Genomic DNA, 20,749 nt, shown 5'->3' with positions numbered 1-20,749 from the left:
TGATCTAGAGCCTGTAGAAAACCTTAATGTGGAACATGACCCAGAGAGCTGCCTTGAACAATACCCCTGCAAAAATATAGAGAAATATCAGGCTGAATTAATAGGTTTTTCTATTTCTTACCTGTGTGATGCTATCAGTGACTTTTCTAGCTGGTATTATGGCCCTGTATGTCTCTGTAATAGTCTCTTCTTTAATAATATGACATCGAAGTGGATTCCCATGTTGCCAAATAACACACAATTAGCAACACATGCAAATTTGGAAATGTAAAAGGAAACATTAAATGATAGCAGGTTATGTCCTGCCACTTCATGCTTTTGCCTTGATGGAAAATAACTATTCTGCTTTTAAAAGGAGATGCCACTTCCCCATGCCCAAGCTCCTGCTGAAGTAACCCTGTGCAGTCATTTGGTAACTACCACGTGACTGGTCAGAGCCCAACCAGCCTGACCACTAGGCCAGTTAGGAATGATGTGGGGACAGGCAGGACATCCTGCAGCCACGTGAGGAAGCGGTGGGCCAAGTTGGCAGTCAAGAGTGTGAAAGGTGATGTGAGCAGAAGAAATCTCTTAACGGAAGAGAGTTGCAGTGGATTCACTCCAGGTCTGTTCACACAAATAAAGCAGGCCCTACAGGCCAGTATGGGGGGGCAGATACCTTACTTTCTCTAAGAAATCAGCATCTCAAGTGCCGGTCTGCAGAAAGCAGTTCAAAGGCTCTGATCTCATCAGGATCACAGAGACCTGGTGGGATAGCTCACACAGCCAGAGTGCTGCAATGGATGGATACAGGCTCTTAAGGAAGGACAGCGATGGGGAGGAGCTGCCCTTTGTGGTGAGAGCAGCAGGAATGTGTGAGCTCTGTCTCAGGATGGATGAGAAGCCAGCTGAGAGCCAGGTCACGAGTAGCAGGCAGACCAGCATGGTCACTGTTGTGGTAGCTGTGTGCTATAGGCCACCTGTTTGGAAGAAGAGGCAGGTGGGATCTTCAGACAAACAGTCCAGAAGATCTCTGCATTATTGTTTCACAGAAAATAGTATGTATTCTTGCCAGTTTCCTTTCTTTCAATATCTACCCCTAAAAAGAGACACTGACATTAATTTCATTGTGGGTTGTAGGATTTACCAGTTCCTGAAATGGCTTTGAGACCTGACTCTCCTTTTGAATGCACTGATCATAGATCAGTGCAGTCTGCAGGATTTCAAGGGAGAGAGGGGGCAAATGTCAGAAAGCTCAGGATTACTGTTATCCAGTCGTATACCATGGTTATAACTGTGGAGCTGTGCATACCCAGCTGTGGTCAGAGCAGCATTCAGAACAAAAGACACTGCCAGAGATGAGTCTTTAAAATTAAAAATACAATTAGCTCTCCTGAGATCCTCTGCAGCTAATCTGATTTCAGCCTGCATGCAGAAAGCATCAGCAACAGGCAAGCACTGCCCAGCGCACTGCAGACTTCCCTCAGCCTGCTCATGTTTACAGAGGGAATGGGGTTAGCCTGCCTTTTGGGCACACAAGGCACCTCAAAGCCAAATTTCTTCAGTTTCTTTTTTTTCTTTTGGGCTTACACTAGACTTTGACTAGTCTGAAAGAGACCTGGAGCAGGTTCACCAGATATTCAGTGCACGTTGCTCCTTGGCATTCACACTTACTCCAGAAGGTGTTTATTCCAGCACTAAATTTATCTTTAGTGTAATGTAAATTGCTTGAAGTGCAAAAGTGAAACATATACACACTAAAACAAAACAAATACAGCTTTGATTTTCTTTTACAGATTGAAGAGCTAAAATGGGATATGTGGAATCACTTTGTCCCATTATTTTAAGCAGTCCTTTTGAAGGCCTAACTTCAGGCAATTGGGGTTCTTGTCCTGAGTAAAGTGGGACAGATAAAGTATATTGCTTGTACTTCCAATAAAAACACTTGATTTTTATGTTGAACGTTTCCATCTCATCAGTAGTACTAAGACTTCAACTAGGCCAGTTCCATTGTGATGTATTTCCTTGCACAGTACTGGTTCTGCAGTGCTGAGCATCTGTCATACCTTACAGAGCCTGTGAGCTATTTTTGCAGTTCACACACATTTGAGCTACATTAGTAATGGCTCACCCTTTACCTTCAGGCATGCATGCCCAAGAAAGCATATCATGTTGCTATTTTAATACAGAGGTCTTGCCCTTTTCTGAGTGAGTAATGCAGGAATAGAGCACTTTGGCTGCTGGTACTATTTCTTTTACTGTGTTCTTAAACACATTTTGCATACAGTTTATTCCATTTGTTCAATGTTAACAGCATACATATAAACACTGAAAGAGTAGGAATTGCCAGTATGTGTATGAGCATACAGTGAGGTTAATCTGCATATGTGTAGCAGTTAACTTGAATATACGCAGTGAGAGTAAAGAATCATATTATTTCAGCAAAAGGTCTCTTAAAATTTAGCCCTTCTCCCCCTTTATTTTAAGGCATCTCCAAGTACAGACTCCAATTTTTTTTTCTTGTTACATGAATCTCAAACTGATTCTGGCCTCCCAGCTGATTTCAGTCACTGATTATTCCCCTGCATCCACTCTGCTCTGACATGAATCAAGTTATAGCTCCTTTCTCTGTGATCTAGGTTGTGAGATGTGAGTAATGCAATTTGAGGCATCCAAACTCCCAGAAAGTACCGTGATGAGATTCCTTCTCACTATGGCGGTGGTAGAATTAGGGAAGCCAGAACAACTTGAATAACCCGGACTATTTTGGACAGAAGCACGCTGAGAGCAAGAGCCTGTGCAGAGCCTCAGTGCACAGGGTCCCACAGCAGCCCATGGCGCATCCCTGTGCGCTGCCTGGACCAGCTGAATTCGGATGAAACCTTCGGCTTCCAAGAGGAAGTGTCTCACAGCAGGAGAGGGCGCCAGACAACAAGGAGCAAGTGGTGGCTTGGCGGTGCGTCTGGGGGCACAGACTTGCCTGTGAAGAGGAGGGTGACTTGCAGCAGGGCACCGTGTGACAACCCTCCCTTAAGGGGAAGGGAGCACTTCAGCTTCGAAAATGCTCATTGGTCGAAAGGAGCGACAAAAGTCCGAGGGTCCACAAACAGGGAGTTTTATTAGCAAATAACACACTTGATGTGGAAATTGGTATGTTAGTTCCAGACCTGCTGTATATGCCCATGGCACTGGATTTTGGTTAGAGGCATAGGGTGAAGGGAAAAGAAAAATTAGGCACATGGCAGTGGGTTTTGGATAAAGGGGCAGGGTGGGAGGGAAAAGGGAAATTAAAGAGGTTAACTAAAAGGGGAAATATTAATCTTAATAAGGAAAAGAGAAAAAGAGAGGAAAAGAAAGAGGAAAAGAGAGATGAAAAGGTGTCATCAGCCCTCGTTTCAGCATCAATCCAGCTGATAAGAGGTGATCCAGTTGAGTCAGCCCAGCTGATGATATGTCTGGGCTCTGGGGGCACCACCTGGGCTTGGGAGTACCTTTTTATTGACAAGTTTCTCCACCCCAAAGACTGGTTTCTCATTTTCCATGTTAATTAATTGTCATGCAGTCTGTTCTTTTAGGCCTTTCTGGAGATGGGTCGGAGGGCTACAGGAGACTTTGGTGGTCCCAATCCCACCTTACAGACCATGTCTACTTCCTGCCAATCATTCCTGTGCTCTCCTGTACTGTGCTGTGGATCTTTCTCACAGAAAAGTGCTGCCCTATCTCCACCTGGCCCCCCTTCTCCAGCCAAAACTGGTTCTTTCTCACAGTGTGCTAGTACCAATAGTCCTTGGTTATTCCCAACAATTCTTGTCTGTTATTACTAACAGTCCTTGGCTGGCTGCACAGCCATCCAGTGATCGGTATTTGAGACACACATGAGCCCCTTATCTTGGGGGAACTGAGAGCTCAAAAGGGTCTCCCTTTGGACCACTGTCCACAGGGTTGTAAGAGAGTGGGGTTTAGTCATAACTATTTTTCATACTGGCCACAATTCAAGTCGGTAACTTTCTTTGAAGGTTCGTCAACAGAAATATTATTCCACTTGGGTTGTTAGTCAGGCAAGAAAAATAAGTTTCCAAGGCTGCTTGTTAAAAAACAAGTGCTCATTAGACAACACTATTTCCTGGGAACAGACAGCGTTTCTGATAAGCTGGAGAGGGGCTTAGTCCAGGTGCAGTTTGTCAAGGCCGAGACTTCATGGGCATTTCTCATACGATAGAGCAGCCTGAGCTGGGAGGGGGTGCGACTAAAGTCAGCTTCCCCGGGACTCTATACACCGGGAACTCGGGAGGCGGGGGGAGACACGCTGCTCCTCCCGCCGAGCCCCAGCTTCCCCTGAGAGGGAGGAAGAACGCAGGGTGAGGGAAAAGTGGTTTCCCTTCGCGCTCCGCGGGGCCGGCGCTGCCCTGGGAGGGGGGGCAGGCCAGAAGCTCCTTGGACATTGCACCTGCGGCCTTTTTTTCTCTGGGTGTGGAAATACTAACGGGATCTTAAATGAATGCCAGTTCCGAAACAAAATGAATTAGGTCGATTTGAAATAACGCCAAGGAAAGCCAGCAGCCAAGCGCGGTGACTGCTGCTCGACTCGCGGCACCGACGGGACCGAGGAGGCGGCGCCTCCGGGCGCGGCCCGGCCCTGGGAGCTCTCCGAGGTGCTGCAGCGGCTCCCACGATCCTGTTTGGGGAACACGGCCCTCCCCAGGGCAGAGACAGCGCCAGCCTGCGCTCAGGACATCCCGTCGCAGCACTGTTTCTCCAGATGCCCCGACGGAAGCCACCGCCGCTCCCTCTGCCTCCTCCGCCCTGGGGAAATGAGGATGATGGCACTGCCTCTCTGTAAACTCCCTGGAGACGAGTGTCCAAGAAGCAGATTTCCAGCCTGCAGGAACTGCTCCCTCAGTTAGAGCTGGACATGTTTCCTGAACAGCAGCAGGGCAGAGAGCAGTGATGCCTTAGGTTTTAACTTTTGTATTTTTCAAATCCTGTACTGCTTAGTGTGTAACTCTGAAGCTTTGTGTGGCCTGTTAGCTGCTGTTCCTTCATGCTGGTTAGACATAACAAACCTCTCTAGGTTTGCTCTTCAAGGCCCCAAAATGTGTAAACTAAAAGCTTCTGAAGAGGGGGGCAAACTTGGGGTAATTACATAATTAACTGAGGTTATAATTGGAGAATTAACCCTAATACGCAAATGAACCAAACTTATAAAAGGGTGAAGAACCTGTGACCCAGGGTCCATCTTGGGTGTAGCCTTTTGACTGCCCAAGGTGTACCTTTGAAGGCCCTTCAAATAAATACCTACTATTATTCTCTTATTCTTGTCTAGTCTCTGTTTTAGGTGGCCACTTCAGGCATCAGCAGCAACCCTTTTATCCTAGTCTGCCAAAGCAATGTGAACAAGCAGAGCTGTGAGTGCTAGTCTCTAGGGTATGCATAGAATCACAGAATCATAGAATGCTTTGGGTTGGAAAGGGCCTTAAATCCAACCCTCCTGCCATGGGCAGGGCACCTTCCACTAGACCAAGTTGCTCAGAGCCCCATTCCAACCTGGCCCTGAACACCTCCAGGGATGGGGCATCCACAGCTTCTCTGGGCAGCCTGTTCCAGTGCCTCACCACCTTCACAGCAAAGAGCGTCCTTTTTTTTTTACTTACTCTGTGTTGTACACAGCACTTGATTTTTTTTTTCTTTTTGTATCAAAGTATTTTAAGCAAAATCTAAGTCACAGATAAACTATATACTGAACTCCCTTATTTCCAATCATATGGTGCCTTGGCCATAGTAGTTGGTTCAAAACATATTTCAGAATATTTACACACTTCCTCTAGAGTATGGTTTACCTTAACAAATATGTCCATTCTCTCAAGCTTCTTAGTCTTTCTGAGCACATCTCCTTGGGACTAACTTTTGCTTTTCTGCATTTGTTTACAACTGTACAAAGTGAGTGCCACCAAATCAGTATGGCAGCATTTTATGCCTGCCTTGGATTCCCTTTGCACCAATCTCATTGATTACAAAGCCAGAGAATATTGGACTCACATTAGCCAGCAACCTAGCTGTGGGTCAGAGAAGTGATGAAAATGCACCTCATGCATTTTGAGAACTATTTACATTCTGGAAATCAATCTTATCTTAAAGCACTTCCTATGAAGACGGCTGAGAGGGCTGTTCAGCCTGGAGATAGAAGGCTCCAGAGAGACCTTATAGCACCTTCCAGTACCTGAAGGGGGCTGACCAGAGAGCTGGGGAGGGACTTGTTACAGGGACAGGAGTGGCAGGGCAAGGGGGAATGACTTTAAACTGACAGAGGGCAGGTTTAGATTAGATATTGGGAAGGAATTCTTTACCGTGATGGTGGTGAGGCTCTGGAACAGGTTCCTCAGAGAAGCTGTGGATGCCCCATCCCTGGAAGTGTTCAAGGCCAGGCTGGACAGGGTTCTGAGCAACCTGGTCTAGTGGAAGGTGTCTCTGCCCATGGCAGGGGGTTGGGACAAGGTGATCTGTAAGGTCCCTTCCAACCCAAGCCATTTTATGATTTTACTGATGCCTTTTCTTGGTCTTAAAATCAAGAGTCATACACGGTTAGAAGGGGAAAAGGGATTTTACCTTGGTATTTATTTTAAGGATCCTTAGATGTACACGTCCAGGTCATGTGCATCGAGATGCACCCCGCCGAGTCTATCTCTGTGTCTGTCTTCCCCTCTCCCCCCCAACATTGGGTATAACATTATAGGTTCTACTAACCAGCATATCCACCAAAGATTCGCCAATGAGAGGCCCAAGCGAGCCCCCCTCCCCAAGGAACCCTCCCCTGGATGGCTCCATCCTGGTTCACAGAATATGCTCTGGAGAGGACCCCGGGGTCCGGGGCTCACCAACCCCCAGCCACGAAGCCTCCAAAACGTTCAGTCTCCCAGCCCAACAAACAAGTCCAAGAATGTAGGCAAAAAGCACCAGGAATACAGAAGCCGCAAAAAGGCACAACAGGGGCATAAAAGAAAAGGCAAAAATCCTCATGGCATCACTATGATTTCTTCATTAAACTTTAAATTTCTTCAGTATTATTCTTCTTTGCTTAAGAATACATTATTTTTCTTCATTACTAGCTAATTACTAACTTGGGTCCATGTAAGTTAAGGTCCAAACTATGGTCTACTGTACCATATGTCTTTCCCGTGCAAAGCATTTGTAAGGGTTATTCTAGACAGAGCTTTCCATCAATTTCCAGCCTGATGAATTCTTTCTGTTGACGCCATTGCCATGGAATAAAAATTACTGGTTCCAATTTAGCTTACTGCATTTCAAATATATCTTAAAAACCATACAAACTTGGAGTTATTCTAGTAAAGTAAAACTGTACTGCAAGCACAGTTTGTCTCCTGAACTAACTTGCAGGTATGAAGAAGTTGTCATAACAAGTTCTTAGTCTTGAGTATACTAGAAAAAATACATTATTTTTCTTTATTCAGTTTCACTGTTTTCTTTATTTATTGTCACAAGTGCCAAAATAGAATGGGTTCAGTATTTTTAAGTTTTTCAGTAATTTTCGGGCAAATCACAGATCACCTCCTGCTATAAGTACAAATTTCAGTTTCCAGCATATCAATATGATTATTGTACTCATCGCAATTTTATTTACATGTGTCTTTTTTCAAAAACCTGAAAAACCTGAATGGCATGTAACTAATCAAGTTGCCTACATTTCCAAATTTTTAATCTTTTTTCTCCCATTGCACTTATAGGTAATGGTTTACCCTCCCCCTCCACCCCTCTCCCATGCAGCCACTGAATGTGCAATTCATCATATTTTTTTTCCACCTTCAAGTTAAATCTGTGGGTATGGTTAACTGTAAGAGGAGTGTTATTGTTAAGCCCCTTCTGCTCTATAAAGTATAGGAGACTCCAGCTCCCTTAGGAGATTTCGGGTGGGCCATGCATGCATTGCCGCATGTCCACATATTTATGGTCACATCCTGTATCTGTCTATAGATAGCAGCATCTCTGCAAAGAAGATCCTTAAGTTATTTCACTTATTTTCCTGAGCTGAATGATGCCAAGCACACTTTCTCTATCAATCTAGAAACAGCAAGTCCTGACTTTTTGACTTTTTTTTTTGACCTTTTAAAAAATGTCATGATGAGTGACAGACACCTCCCCTGTAGCTCAGCATATTATCTGCATCATGCTCATTTTGATCCTGTGCATGTAAACAAGGACAAAGCACCACAGCACAAAGATTTGGTTTAAGAGCAAGAGAGTCTATTATGTTGTTTTTCTTTTATTTTTTTTTAAGACAAGAAGAGTTAGACAAGCAGAACTTGCGTGCAATTACTCTCATCCTGTAGCCTGATACCACCACTGCTGGCAGGAGGCCACAGGCTTTGTACTGGCTTTGCAAGGCCTTGGGACTGAGCCTCATTTTGCCTGAGCTTTTATTGACCTGTCTGTGGCTTTCTTTTACTTAGTTGCAACACCAATGTCTCTAATGGGTAGGTAGCTATGTCTAACTGTTTTACTTTTGTTTAACTTTGTATGGCACCACTGTGGCTTTTATATGGAGAGTGACAAGAAGTTCTACTGTGGAGAATGAGATATTTATAACTAACATAATGATGTATAACATCTTTTATAACTAACATAATGATGCATAACATAATAATATATAGCGGAATACAGGCCTGGTATGACAGCAGAGTCCCCGGAGAGTGGTCTCCCAGGACACTGTAGAAGAGGCATGGGATGATAAAAAAAGGAGCACAGCCTTGGCAGTAGAGAACTTGCAGCTACAAAGAGCTCATCAGTAGTCAGCTAAAGCAGTGCAGACCTGGGAAGTGGACAAAGAGAGTTGAGGGATTACACAAAGAACAAATATGTAACATACATAAATGGCATCCCATATAATACAATTGGATGTAAAGTGGAGCAGTAGACAAATGGATAAAGAGCAAGGTGTGAAGTCATTTTAAAAACCACACAAAAATAGCCCCATAACAGTTCTTTGCTTTTCTCAGCAAAGAATTTGTTGGGAAAACACTGATGACTAGCTGCAACCCCAACACCCACTGCTTTACAAAGGCCAGCACTGTCGACCATTGGTCCCAGAGGGGCAGTGGAAGGGTAAGCACCACACCAAAAAAAAAGGCAGACAGGAGAGTGTGTCTACAAAAAACCAAAATGGTTTATTATTTCTGATTTTTTCTTTCAGAAGTAGTAGTAGCATTCTTTAATTTCTTTCTTTTTTTCTTTCTTTTTCGGTAATAATTAGCTCTCACCTTTGATTAGACTGTTACGTTTTCCACTACACTAATAAATTCTGAGTAATGTGTGTTTCTTTCCTTTTTTTTTCCCAGAACCAATCTCTGTGTATAACATTAGTAATTGGAGCAGAGGATGCATCTTTTTGGAAATTCAGGTTTAACAATCTCTCTCTAAGGTCCCAGACGGCATCTGGCACAGTCAAAAATAGAATAAAGATATCCTGTCTCCCAGTCTGGCACATTAACTACAGGACCATTCTTCCTGCCTTTGCTTTATTTATTACATTGAAATAATTATTATGCATACTGAGCTCTTTGAAAATACATTGCTATAAATACTAGAAAAGTGAGCACATTGTAATTTGAAAAATACCAACTGCTTTTTTTTTGGTACATCATTCAAACCATGGAGCCATTATGACAGACCCCAGGGAATAATACTACCATGACTCATGGTCCGATAATACACAATTTAGTGCACATCAGCGCGATGACAAAGACAGGCATTGCATAACAAAATGACAAAGGTGAGTCCTGCACAGCGGAATGAGCTGCTTCTTTCCTCAAAGCTCAGGGCTAACCCAGAGCTTGTCAGCTGGTTACTAATGAACGTGAGCTTTCAGAAACACAACCAACTGCTCTGGACTGCACACTTAGTTTTCCTGCAGGCCCCACTCTTAAGCCTGCTGAGCAGGACTCAGGTTCTTTCTCAGTTACCAAGATTATCCTGCACACTTGGTTTCCTTGGACACTTTTGCAGTCCACTTGCTCCCCTCAGCTTCCCCTTAGACTGCAGTGTATAATTATATCCACTTGTGACTTGAGACAGATTTTGCAGACAGGTCTCCTCTGAGGCCCTCAGTCTGAGCAGGGGCAAAGATGTTTTGTTTCTTCCATGCCAGTAAGCTTTATTGAAATGCCTGGTCATTAATGCTCAGGGAGTGCCTTCCATGGGGATACAGCTCAGGCTTGTTGAGGTGTGGGCTGGGTAATTAAATCTCCTTGAGGTGCTCAAGCAGTCAAGTGAGTGAGTAGTCCTGGTAGCTGCAAGGCAGATGGTGTTCTAGCTGGCACACTCTTCGAGAACATTGAGTGCGCAGAGGTGAAAGTAAGTGCAGTGCATGTGAAGGAACAAGAGCACTCAGCTGCCACATGGGCTCTCAGGCTGACAGGGCTGATGGCTTACAGTCCACAATACTTTAAATGTACTGTAAGCACAGTTCACCTGAAGGCTAATTTCTGATGAAAAAGTAAACATGAATCCAGGAGTTGTCATTCATTTTTTGGTCCTTTTTTGGGAGCACTTTCTTTGACTTTGAGCTGACAGCTCGAACCCAAAGTGAACGTCACTTTAATTTGTCTACTAGCTAACAATATATGTGAAGTGATTTCCTGTTCCCCAGGCAATTCCTCCTGGTACAAAGATACTGACCACAACAGATAATAATTTGTGGAGAGGAGAAAGAGCAAGCTGAGGGAGAAAATGATGTTCATTAATATAACCAGCTCCGTGTCATGATCTTAAAATGGGAAAGGCATGCTGGCATGCCAGCACTGGGCATTGCCCTTACTGGATGATTTCATTCACAAAGCTCTTGGGCCACTTCTCCAAGAGTGATAAAATCCATGAGTAAAGCTTCTCACAGGCAAGAAACATCTGTGGCCAGCAGTCCCAAAGCACACATCTCCAGTGGGCTATGATGCATTCAGTTCAATCCGTGTAAAATGCCACAGTTCTGGACTACTTTGAGTTCAGGAAGTGCAAAGTGGTTTGTCAAAAAAGCTCTATTTCTAACATTTTGTGAAGTTGTAGCTGGAAAGTATCGCTTTCCATACTATATGTGAGGACACATACAGTGAGACAAGTACAGCGAGATTCATAGGTTTTAGCATTAATTATGATCTTTGAAATAACACCCAAATTACCCATCATGTGTGCTACCCAACTCTACATGGTCAAGTAGTTTAGATACAGACCTGGGGATGTTTGTCGAAGACCTTTAAGATATGGAGACCATTTCTTATGCAGTAGATCTTCCCAAAACTCAATATATCCTTGTCCTGTGGTGATTCTGCCTCACTTAAACCATTCTACGTTGAAGTTCACCTGGTAGAGAAAGCAACCCCTTAAGATGTGGCAACTGCTTCTAGCTATGCCTGGTTAAGACCAGCATGTGTAAAGACTGAGAGGTGCTGTCTTAGCTATTTTTTTTTCCTATTAAATTACATTTCCTCTTTGCCTGTCCTTAGTAGTTAAATTCTCATGGCTGCAAATGTTTTGCACAGAAAGGTGATGTGCTGTAAGTGCTACATTGATTAATCTTTCCTCTATTTCTTTTTTTAGCCTCGATTTACCGGACATTTTGAGAAGCAACGGTATCTTTTGTGATGATGCTGGCAGCATGCCACAGTGATGAAAGATGCCCTTGTAACCGGAACAAAGAAGCCCGGTTAGGGATCCTGATCCCAGCGGGGGCTTTCTTGGGACGCTTTATGCGCCTAAAATGTCTAGTAAAATACTAGTTCCAGACAGACACCTCAAAACCCCCCACCAAACCCGGGCCCTGACTTTATGGCACCTTACGCAACGGCTCCCAGCGGGCGCACGGAGCCGCGAGCGGCTCCCCGGCAGGGCAGCTCCGAGCCCGGCCAGGGCTCAGCGCCTCGCCCGCCCCCGCAGCCCGGGCGCGGCGGTGCCGGTGGCCGCAGCGCGGCGTCTGCGTGCGGGGGGCCCATGGCCAGCGCGCCCCGGCCGGCCGCACCATGCCGAACAGGGCCGGCCTGGACACCGCGCTGAAGATGTCCCTGCGGCGGAAATCCTCCAAGATCCACTCCTCGGCCGGTGAGGAAAGGGCAAGGCGAGGCGGGCGGGAGCGGCGCGGGGAGGAGGCGCCGCGGCGGAGGAAGGCAGGCGCGGGGGGAAGGGAAAGGAAGGGAACGGAAAGGAAAGAAAAGGAAGGCAGCGGCGCCTCCATGGCGCGGCCGCCTGGCCCTGCCGGCCGCGGCGCTGGGGGTCCCGCAGTGCCGCCCCCGCCCTCGGGGGCTCCTCTCGGCGAGGAGGTGCTGCGGGCCCCAGGGCGCAGCGCTGCCCGCCCGCTCCCGCGGCCCCAAGGACACCGCGCCCCTGCCTGCGGAGCCGGCCCGGCGCAGCTCCCCGCGCCCCATCCGCCCCGGAGCTGCCGCACCTCCCATCCATCCCACCGCGACCCCCAGGGCCCCCGGCACCCTCACCCCGCGGCGTGAACAGCCCGGAGCGGGCAAGGCATCCCCCTTTGTTCTCTTGGTTCTGGTAGTTTTTGACAGGAAAATTTCTACTGGTTAGAGTGCAGTACTGCGGGTGCAGGGGAGACAGAGGTGTCCCCCACCAGGCCGGTCAGGGGCCACTGTCCCGTGATCAGGGGCGGGTAGAGCATCAGGCACTGCAGTGAGCCTGCGGAGAGGCAAATTACAAGGTTTCTTAAGAGGTTAATTTAGGAAACTGTTTTTCAACTAGTTCATAAAAAAATAGACAGAAGTGGAATGCCTTGAAGTTAGTATTTTGCTTCCAAAGGACTTACACTGACTTCTGTAGGACCAAGGTGCAGCTCTGGTATGTTCTGCTTGGGCATAGGTGAAGCATCAGTGACATTGCCAGTGACTTACAGACACCCATTCCTGTACAAAATGTTTAGGTGCCTAGTACAGTCTTTGTGGTGAGTAAAAGTAGTATAATGCTGCTTTAGCACTTTTTGTTTCAATGATAAATGTGCACATTCCCTGATGAACTCTGCTTTGGGTTAAGTCTCAGGGCACCTTGGAGAGCATTTGCTGGATTGCTTTTGGATGATGCTGTATTTGAAGATGTCCTCCAGCCACTCGTAGCTGTTCAGCTCACTGAACCAGGCTAGAGCTAGCTGAAATGAGAAAGCCACCTTCCCTTCAGCTCCTCTGCACAACCTGGTCACTCTAGTAACATTTCCCTGTTTGGTCTCACTGCTTGGTAGCAAGGACAGAACTTCAGGGACTTCTCCATAGGTGCTGAAATAAGTAGGATGCTGAGCAAAGAGGTGTGTAATGCCTGCTCAGAGGAAATGGTAAGTTTCAGGGTAGGATTTAGCATATTACCAGCTTTACTTCTCTTCAGCCTAAGCCGTTCAGATGAAACAGTTGCAGTTAAGCAGATTCCACTTTCCAGTGTTTGGGATTGTGTCCACTTCTGCAGTCCGATCTGAAACCTTGTCCTATGACAGGGAGGCTCCTTTCCCAGAGCTGCAGTGTGGCAGATCTTTCTGTGACTTAACATTTGGAATCCAAATCTAGGTTCCCTTCAGATACCGGATGCTTGGCACTTGGAGAATGTTTAGCTTCAGTGTGGCATACATAAGGAGTTATGCTTCAGCTTTTGTAAATCACAGAATCACACAGGATGGGTTGGAAGAGACAACAGAGGATCCAACCTTCCTGCTCAAGCAGTGTCATCCTAGAGCACATTGCATAGGGTTGTGGCCAGACAGTTCTTGAGTATCTCCAGTGCTTGGTCACCCACAATCCACAGTTATACTTGTGGATCTAGGTGGTTAAGTTGCACCTCAGTCGTGCTGTAGGTGCTTGCGGCGCCCAGATTTTCTAGCCGGGATTTATGTGTACACAGCTTCAGACTTCTACATGTTCCCTGCATTTCACATAAGGAGAATCCAAATTAGGTGATACTTTGAAGAAAGATGGGGGTTGCTGGTTAGCATTAAGATCACTTCCTAGTGCTGGAACAATGTGTTTCCTTGTCTCAAATATTTTTAAGGATAACAGGAGTAATATCTAGTATAGTTGGATATATAATGCCTATACAATTACATAATAGAGGTTTGTGTAACTCACTACACAGACTTATTAAGGGATATGACTGTATTTGGTTTAGGACACCAGAGCCGGCTCTGGTGACTTAGGACAACCAGAACCAATCTCTCTGCCACCCAGAGAGAAAGTCCTGCCTTCCCCATTCCTGCGTATTCCCACTGCCTTGCTTGTGTCAACATTAGCCATCAGATGATTACCTGGTCACCTGGATCAGTGCTGATGTGGCTCACTACCAGCCTGTACGATCTGAATTCCATCAGGGAACAGGCACAGAAAGGCAGTAGCTCTGTTTTTCACAGCATGTTGTGGCTTGATATGCAGACCTTCTGTGTCTGGGGGCCAAACAGCTTCGTGTGAGGGGCTCTGGGCTCTGTGTGCTCAGCTGTAAAAGCACACATTTGGAGACTGAGCCACTGTCCACTGACAGGCAGTTCAGATGTGGATGTGTAGCGGTTCTGCAAAATCTCAAGACCCTTCTGAGCTGAATGGTGTGGAGGGGGAAGCGGTCACCCTTTTGTCATCCTTAGTTAGGGTCAGGCAACTGTCTCTATCCATTGCAGGTTTTTTGGCATCTGTGTATCAAAATGTTCTATCTCCTTTCCTTTTTAGAAGAGAAGAGCTTTCCTGCTTTAAAGTCTTTTAGTTTATTTGCTAGTTTTGTTACTTTTAAGGGAGTTTTGGTAATCAAAAGTATTAGGTTTTAGTTTGGGTCACTGAGATTTATTTTCATGCCGTGTAAAGTATTTCAGTAGCTTACAGACATTCTTCTTTAGTCGAGAAGAACACTACCTCTGTGATGGTCTAACAATGTCTTTTTGTCTCAGATTTTCTACCCTCCTGCATTTGGTGGTGTGACTTCGGCGTGTGCTAATACAGCATGAAATGTAACTGGTATATTTGATAGAGTTTTAAACCTGCTTAACACCAGTACAAAGCACCTGCCAAAAAAGCAGGTGATGTGAAAAGGAGAATTTAGAGATGGGAGTCACCTTCTGCCACTCAGATGATCACTGCTTTTCTTTTTCATGCATTTGCTCATTAATTGATTTTTTTTCTTTGTACAAGTAAACCTTTTTATTGCTGTAATGTTGTACCAACGGAGCTAAATTGATTAGATTTAAATTATTCTCAAAGTCTCTCACTCCTTACTGTTGTAACCACAGACATCAAAGACTAACTTGTTTTTCTCCTTCCTGCCTCCTTAAAATCACTAAAAATAAGAAACTGTCAATAAGACATTGGATGATTACACATTGGCATTTTTATTTTTAGGGAAAAAATCGAATTTCAACTTTATAATGGATTAAAGGTACAACTGATCTTGATGTTATTTACTGTGGTTTTTTTCAACTGCTCAGTGATACACATCAGCAAGAAAAATATTTTTAGTGTAAAGGTAGTAACAGAATCTTCTCCCAGGACATGAGGAGCTGAAATATAAACATCATTTCATGGTATGAAACAATACTCCTTTTAAATATTTTCCATCTGTTTTTCCTGTGAAATATTTGCTTATAGTTTGTGCTGTGTTTTTGATCTTAGAGTCTTATTCCCTTCTTTGCAAAGGATCCATGCCTTCCATTTTTCAGAGAAATGTCTATGCAAGAACTTCTTTGGGCTATTTTTGTGCTGGGATATAATTACCATGATTGCAACTGTTGGGAAGTGTCATACAGAGCAGTTAAAACTCTACATAGGCACTTGTATTTTGCTCAAAGCATCTTTGAGCAAAGATGGTTAAGCATTGGAACAGGGTCCTCAGGGAAGTGGTTGGGTCACCATGCCTGGAAGTGTTCAAAAATTAGTAGATATGGCTCTTTGCTATAAGGTTTAGGGGGCATGGTGGTATTCAGTCAAAGGGTGGACCTGATGATCTAGGAGGTCTTTTCCAACCTTAATGATTCTTTGATTTTATCTATAGTCATTTACAGGTTAGACATAATTCCTATAGATATATATAAAATGCACAGGAGCTATAGGTGAAATATGTAATCAGCTCTGCATGATTTACATCTGGCTGTTGCTGCTTCAAGTAAGGTGTAATATGGTTTTGAGGAGGACAGGTTCAGGTGGTGTAAGAAGCACGGTGAAGGCTACAAAGCTTTAACCTTGAAGTTCACTCACATCACCTCTACTCACGGGATACCTACCTCCTTTTTTGCAGGAGGATCAGCAGTTGCCTTGAATGCATTTTTAAGCAAACAACCCCTATGGAGGGGGTCAGCAAAGTGCTGAGCTAACAAATTCTTTAAATACTATTATTAAAACTGCTCAACTAAGAATAAAAGCCCTATTCTGCTGAGAGAAATGTACCTGGCAGGAGTAGTGACAGTGGGGACTGAACACAGAGGTGTACTTCTCAGCAAATGCTTTAACTGGCCATTAGCATCACCAAGAGTTACTGAAACACTGAGCAAGATGATTGCAACCATAGCGTTGGCACATAGAAATTCTACTCTGTGATGAGAAACTTTTCCAAGTGAAGACTAAACTTCTACCAGTTTAGTGGCAGAAGTTACTACTGAACAGTCAAACTATTGTAGTCCACGTTTGTTCATGCACACACTCACACTGCCTGGTGGTAATTTGGTGTGTTACAGACCTCCCATTTCTTTTCATCCGTGTTTAACTGGCACATAGCGTAGTATAATGTGCAGCTTATTCAATCACATCAAAGGCCCGATCCTATTTATGTAAACACCAGTGACAATTATGCCTTTTGACAAAGCACTCATCACAATAAACCCCATGCTTTACATTACTATGTTTCTATAGTAGCACAAAGGGGAGTCTTCTCAAGCTGTGTGGGATCTTGCACAACTGTAAAGTGAGGTGGTGACAGTGACGGGGCTAACTGAAGGCCAACCTGAAATTCTGCCTTCGCTTAAAGCTTGTTTGGCTGTGAGAGTTAGTTTGCATTAGAATAGGAGGGAATTTAAAATACCTCTGCTTAGGTATTTAGAATTAGAAAAAGGTGATTTATGTACAGTTACTGTGGAGCAACCTCATAAATAACCAAGGTCCTAAGTAGAGTGGCAGAAGAAACATTTTTTTTCCCTCCCGTGATGGGGGAGATGAGATCATAAATAAATCCATTAAAGATCAAACCACTCAGATAATAAGGAATACAGTTATTTAGGAGTTAATTGGGGACATAAAATATTTAACTACCCTTCTGTTTCTAGGATTAAATTAAATCAATGTATTTAATAAAAACTTAAAGTTGCACTCTGCTGTATAGCCAATATATGAACTCTCTTATGTTATGCTGCTTGAGTATTCATAACTCCATTGCAAACCGACACATGTACTGTCTATTTATAGAAACTGTTTTATTCCTTCTCTGTGCCACTTTCTCCACAGGACTTTTGTTTCAGATTTTAGTTCTCTAGCAGTATCTGCTTTTAGTATACTTCCCTGTGCTGGGTGAGTCAGTGTTCTCATTTTCTGGGTAGACCTAAAAGCACTGCCCTACTAGTGTGATTTGGCAGAAATGCCACTGTGGTTCCATGAAGGATTAAATATATAACAGTAAATTGACTGCAAAGAAATCTTGTCTGTTCAGGGTCCTAGAATATCACCAAGATGATAAAACTGCTGCGTGTATTTCCTGAGTGAAACTCATTGGGTATAGAAAGAATAGTCATTTAGTATTGCATTTCCACTGCCACAAGGTTTGAGTGCAGTCTTGATCTCTGCCAACTCTGCAGGGGTTTTTTAACATGGACATCTATGTCTTCAGAAGTAACGTTGCTCTAAAGCATTCCCCTTTTTCCTTATCATTAACCCTTCTTCCCTCCTCAAGAAGTTTTGAGCTGATAGCTCCCATTGGCTCTAGATGGTATTTTGGATGATCATCTGAAAACTGATGTCAGCATCTAGAACTGATCACTCTCCAATCAGCATTCACAAGGCATTTTTATTGTAGTGAAGCCTTGCTGAGGGCCCTATGAACAACTGTGTCATCTGTTCCTGCTCTTCTGGAAGGTTGTCAAGTGATGCTCTGTAGACTCCCTGCAGGGTGGTACTCTTGACTGGTGTATTTCCCTTTGTCCAGTCTTGCTTGAGCTGTCAAGTATGGCTTTTAAATAATCTTTGAATCTGACAGAGCTGATTTGCTACTTGTGAAGCAATATCCTAAGCACCTAAGTTAGCTTTATTACTGTGACAGGGGAGTGTTTCAGACTTACTTTCCTGTACCATGTTGTATTGTGGCACATTTTAATTAAGTCTGTAGTAGTGTAAATACTACAGATGTTACAGACAGTATCTGTAGGCCCTGATTGCCAACATGTTCTTTTAAGGGGTAGTTAATCACAAAGTCTTTCTTGTACATATAGCTGGTAGAGCAGAGCGGCATGCTAGATTTTGAAAAGGCAGTTGAATATCTCTGCAGCAACATCTTTCTGCTTCTGGGGCAGCTCTTAAGTGTGGCTTGCCACAAATATTTTCCTTTCAGTCTCTTATCTTTCCTAGCTAAGCTAGTTAAGCCTTTTGGAGCAGTTGCAGGGATGTAAGACATGGCATCTGAGAGCTTTAGATAACTAATTCTCAGCTGGTACACTCAAAGGATAATTTGGGAAAGATCATTGACACTGTTGAAGATTGAGAAAAAAAATCAGATTTTACAAAGCTTGGAGTTTTATTTTTAGTGCAAAATAAAAAAAAAAATTAATTAGCAATATTGAAAATGTATTATTTGAAGTTATTCCAGTATTTGTTAGGAAAGCTCTCAGATTTTTGATTAGCATTACTGCCAACTTTTCATAATGAATCCTGCCCACTACAAAAGTTCCTGGACAGTTTCTTTCCAACCCCAGGAATGTATAGATGCCTGGCTGTTTCGAAGTTCCTGGCTTTCAGACCACTGGTTGAGTGGTAGTTACATGGCAATAATTCTAGATTCTTGGACACTTTTAATGTGGTTGCTGGAAGTGACAATGGAGTGAAAATATCTGAAAACAGAAGATGCAAAGTTTTGTATTTCAAACCAAGGTGAGATAAGGCAAAGCTGACATCTTGCAGATTTTAATGAGTGACCCAGTACAACCACCTATTTGGACTCCTCACGGAAGTGACACGGTCCCCATAGTTACAATATCACATCCATGTACATGACATTCATAGCTGTCATTTCCTATCAGCTACAGGTATATTTACCCTTGTGGTGAGCACTAAAGCCAGTTTAAATGAACACAAACATGAAATGTCAGTAAATTAGTCTCAATACTCATGTTGTGATGAAGACTCACAAGACATACTGCAGATTTTAAATATATTTCCACTGCTATCCCCCCTTACATAGGGTATTTTTGTTCATTCTAGTTCTAATTATCAGTTTGAAAGCTCTTGCCTTGGGGTACAAGTGCAAAAAGAAGGTAAATGAGAACTTGTCTTCCGCTGGACTGAAATGGGAGAGCCATGATTGTATCAGTTGATAATGGATCCAACAAGATGTGTCTGTTTTAGCTAAGGGTTTGGTTTGATGAACCTACCTTCTTTTAGAGTGTTGGAAATGAGGACTAGCACAAATGAGATTAGCATATCGGTTCTGTAAAGGAGAGAAGGCAGCCTGACATCTTGTTTAAAACTGACTGGGGGGGTCTTGATTTTTAATTCATAATTTCTTGAATGCAGATGACCAAACCCATTCATTTGATTTTATTAAATAAGCAGGTAGTCAGAAAGAGTGAAAGAAAAGTGTTTATCTCCTTATAATAGCATCACACTGATTAATTTGGTACTTTGAACAGAAGGAGGGCTCACGTGTTAACTCTTGTTAACCCAGCACTGTTCTGCCTATTTGTACAGAACACAGTAAAGGCATTCTAAGATCCCTTGCCTGTGAGATCTCGGAACATTCAACCCAATGCTTATACAAAGAATATATGAAACAAGTACTCCAGGCTTTCTTGTGCCTTTAAATACTCCAAGCATACCTCACCTTATTTAATAGAGGCTGGTTATTTGTAAATGGGAGACAAAAGATGCTGAAAGAATATGTGCAAAGTCAACATCAGCCATCATAACTCTGAAATAGATACAGAGGTTACATCTGCATTTGTCATGTCAGTTACACAGCTGGGAATCAGGATTTAACTGGGAAGCTTGAATCTGAAATCCAGATGACATTTACTCAACATTTCTGCATCACTGGGAAGGCTCAGCATAGTTACTGCTTCAGTGGTCCCATGGCTCTCTGTTTTTTATCAAAGTAATTTTATTTACAAATCTGAAATTTGCTTGTTCTGTTTTTGAAAAGGTTTTAAACCCTACCAGTCTTCATTAGGGTAACAAAGCAGGGTGATCAGTCTTCAGGAGGAGAAAGGAGTGCCCAGAAAGATCTGAAATATCTGAGGAGAAAGAGTTCACTTCTTACAAAAAAAGCAAAAAATTTTGGGGGTCTGGGTCCCAAATTAAGACACTTCAGGAAAGTGTAAGTATTAGTAAATGACCATGCAAATGTGCAAAGGAACTCATTATTTTAGGGTTATTTTGGATCCACTCCATCTTGTGAAACTGGGCATTGTCCTGGTTCCAGCTGGGATAGAGCAATGAGCAGCTGCATGGTACTTACTTTCCAGCTGGGGTTAAACTACGATAGATTTTTTTCAGGTCTTTATATGTAGAGCCCCTATAATAGGAAGAATTAAAGATACATTTTCTGGAGAAGGTGAGCTACT

The 20,749-nt window shown here is 43.7% G+C and overlaps 1 protein-coding gene and 1 long non-coding RNA gene across 4 annotated transcripts in view; one reads left to right on the top strand and one right to left on the bottom strand.

Moving 5' to 3' along the window:
* Window positions 1-8,238: 8,238 nt before the first annotated feature.
* Window positions 8,239-12,653, bottom strand: LOC125321702. The gene is made up of 3 exons (XR_007201650.1): window positions 12,465-12,653; window positions 11,211-11,340; window positions 8,239-8,800 (listed from the first exon to the last, which is right to left on the bottom strand). It is a non-coding gene; the product is annotated as an uncharacterized LOC125321702 (long non-coding RNA).
* The window catches only part of ATP8A2 (ATPase phospholipid transporting 8A2), a 320,265-nt gene continuing 311,454 nt past the window's right edge, over window positions 11,939-20,749 (top strand). For 2 of the 3 annotated variants that reach the window (XM_048294918.1, XM_048294919.1), the window contains exon 1: window positions 11,995-12,075. Coding sequence is in view for 1 of the 3 variants with exons in the window: in XM_048294917.1 (XP_048150874.1) it covers window positions 11,997-12,075 (79 nt within the window). In the remaining 2 variants the exon portion in view is untranslated. Of the gene's footprint in view, window positions 12,076-20,749 lie in introns of all 3 variants that reach the window. The other variant, XM_048294917.1, reaches the window with a different exon arrangement.

This window comes from Corvus hawaiiensis, chromosome 2, assembly GCF_020740725.1.
Source record: "Corvus hawaiiensis isolate bCorHaw1 chromosome 2, bCorHaw1.pri.cur, whole genome shotgun sequence".
NCBI lineage: Eukaryota > Metazoa > Chordata > Aves > Passeriformes > Corvidae > Corvus > Corvus hawaiiensis.
The sequence above is the reverse complement of the archived record's forward strand: the minus strand, read 5'-3'. Positions and strand labels throughout refer to the sequence as shown.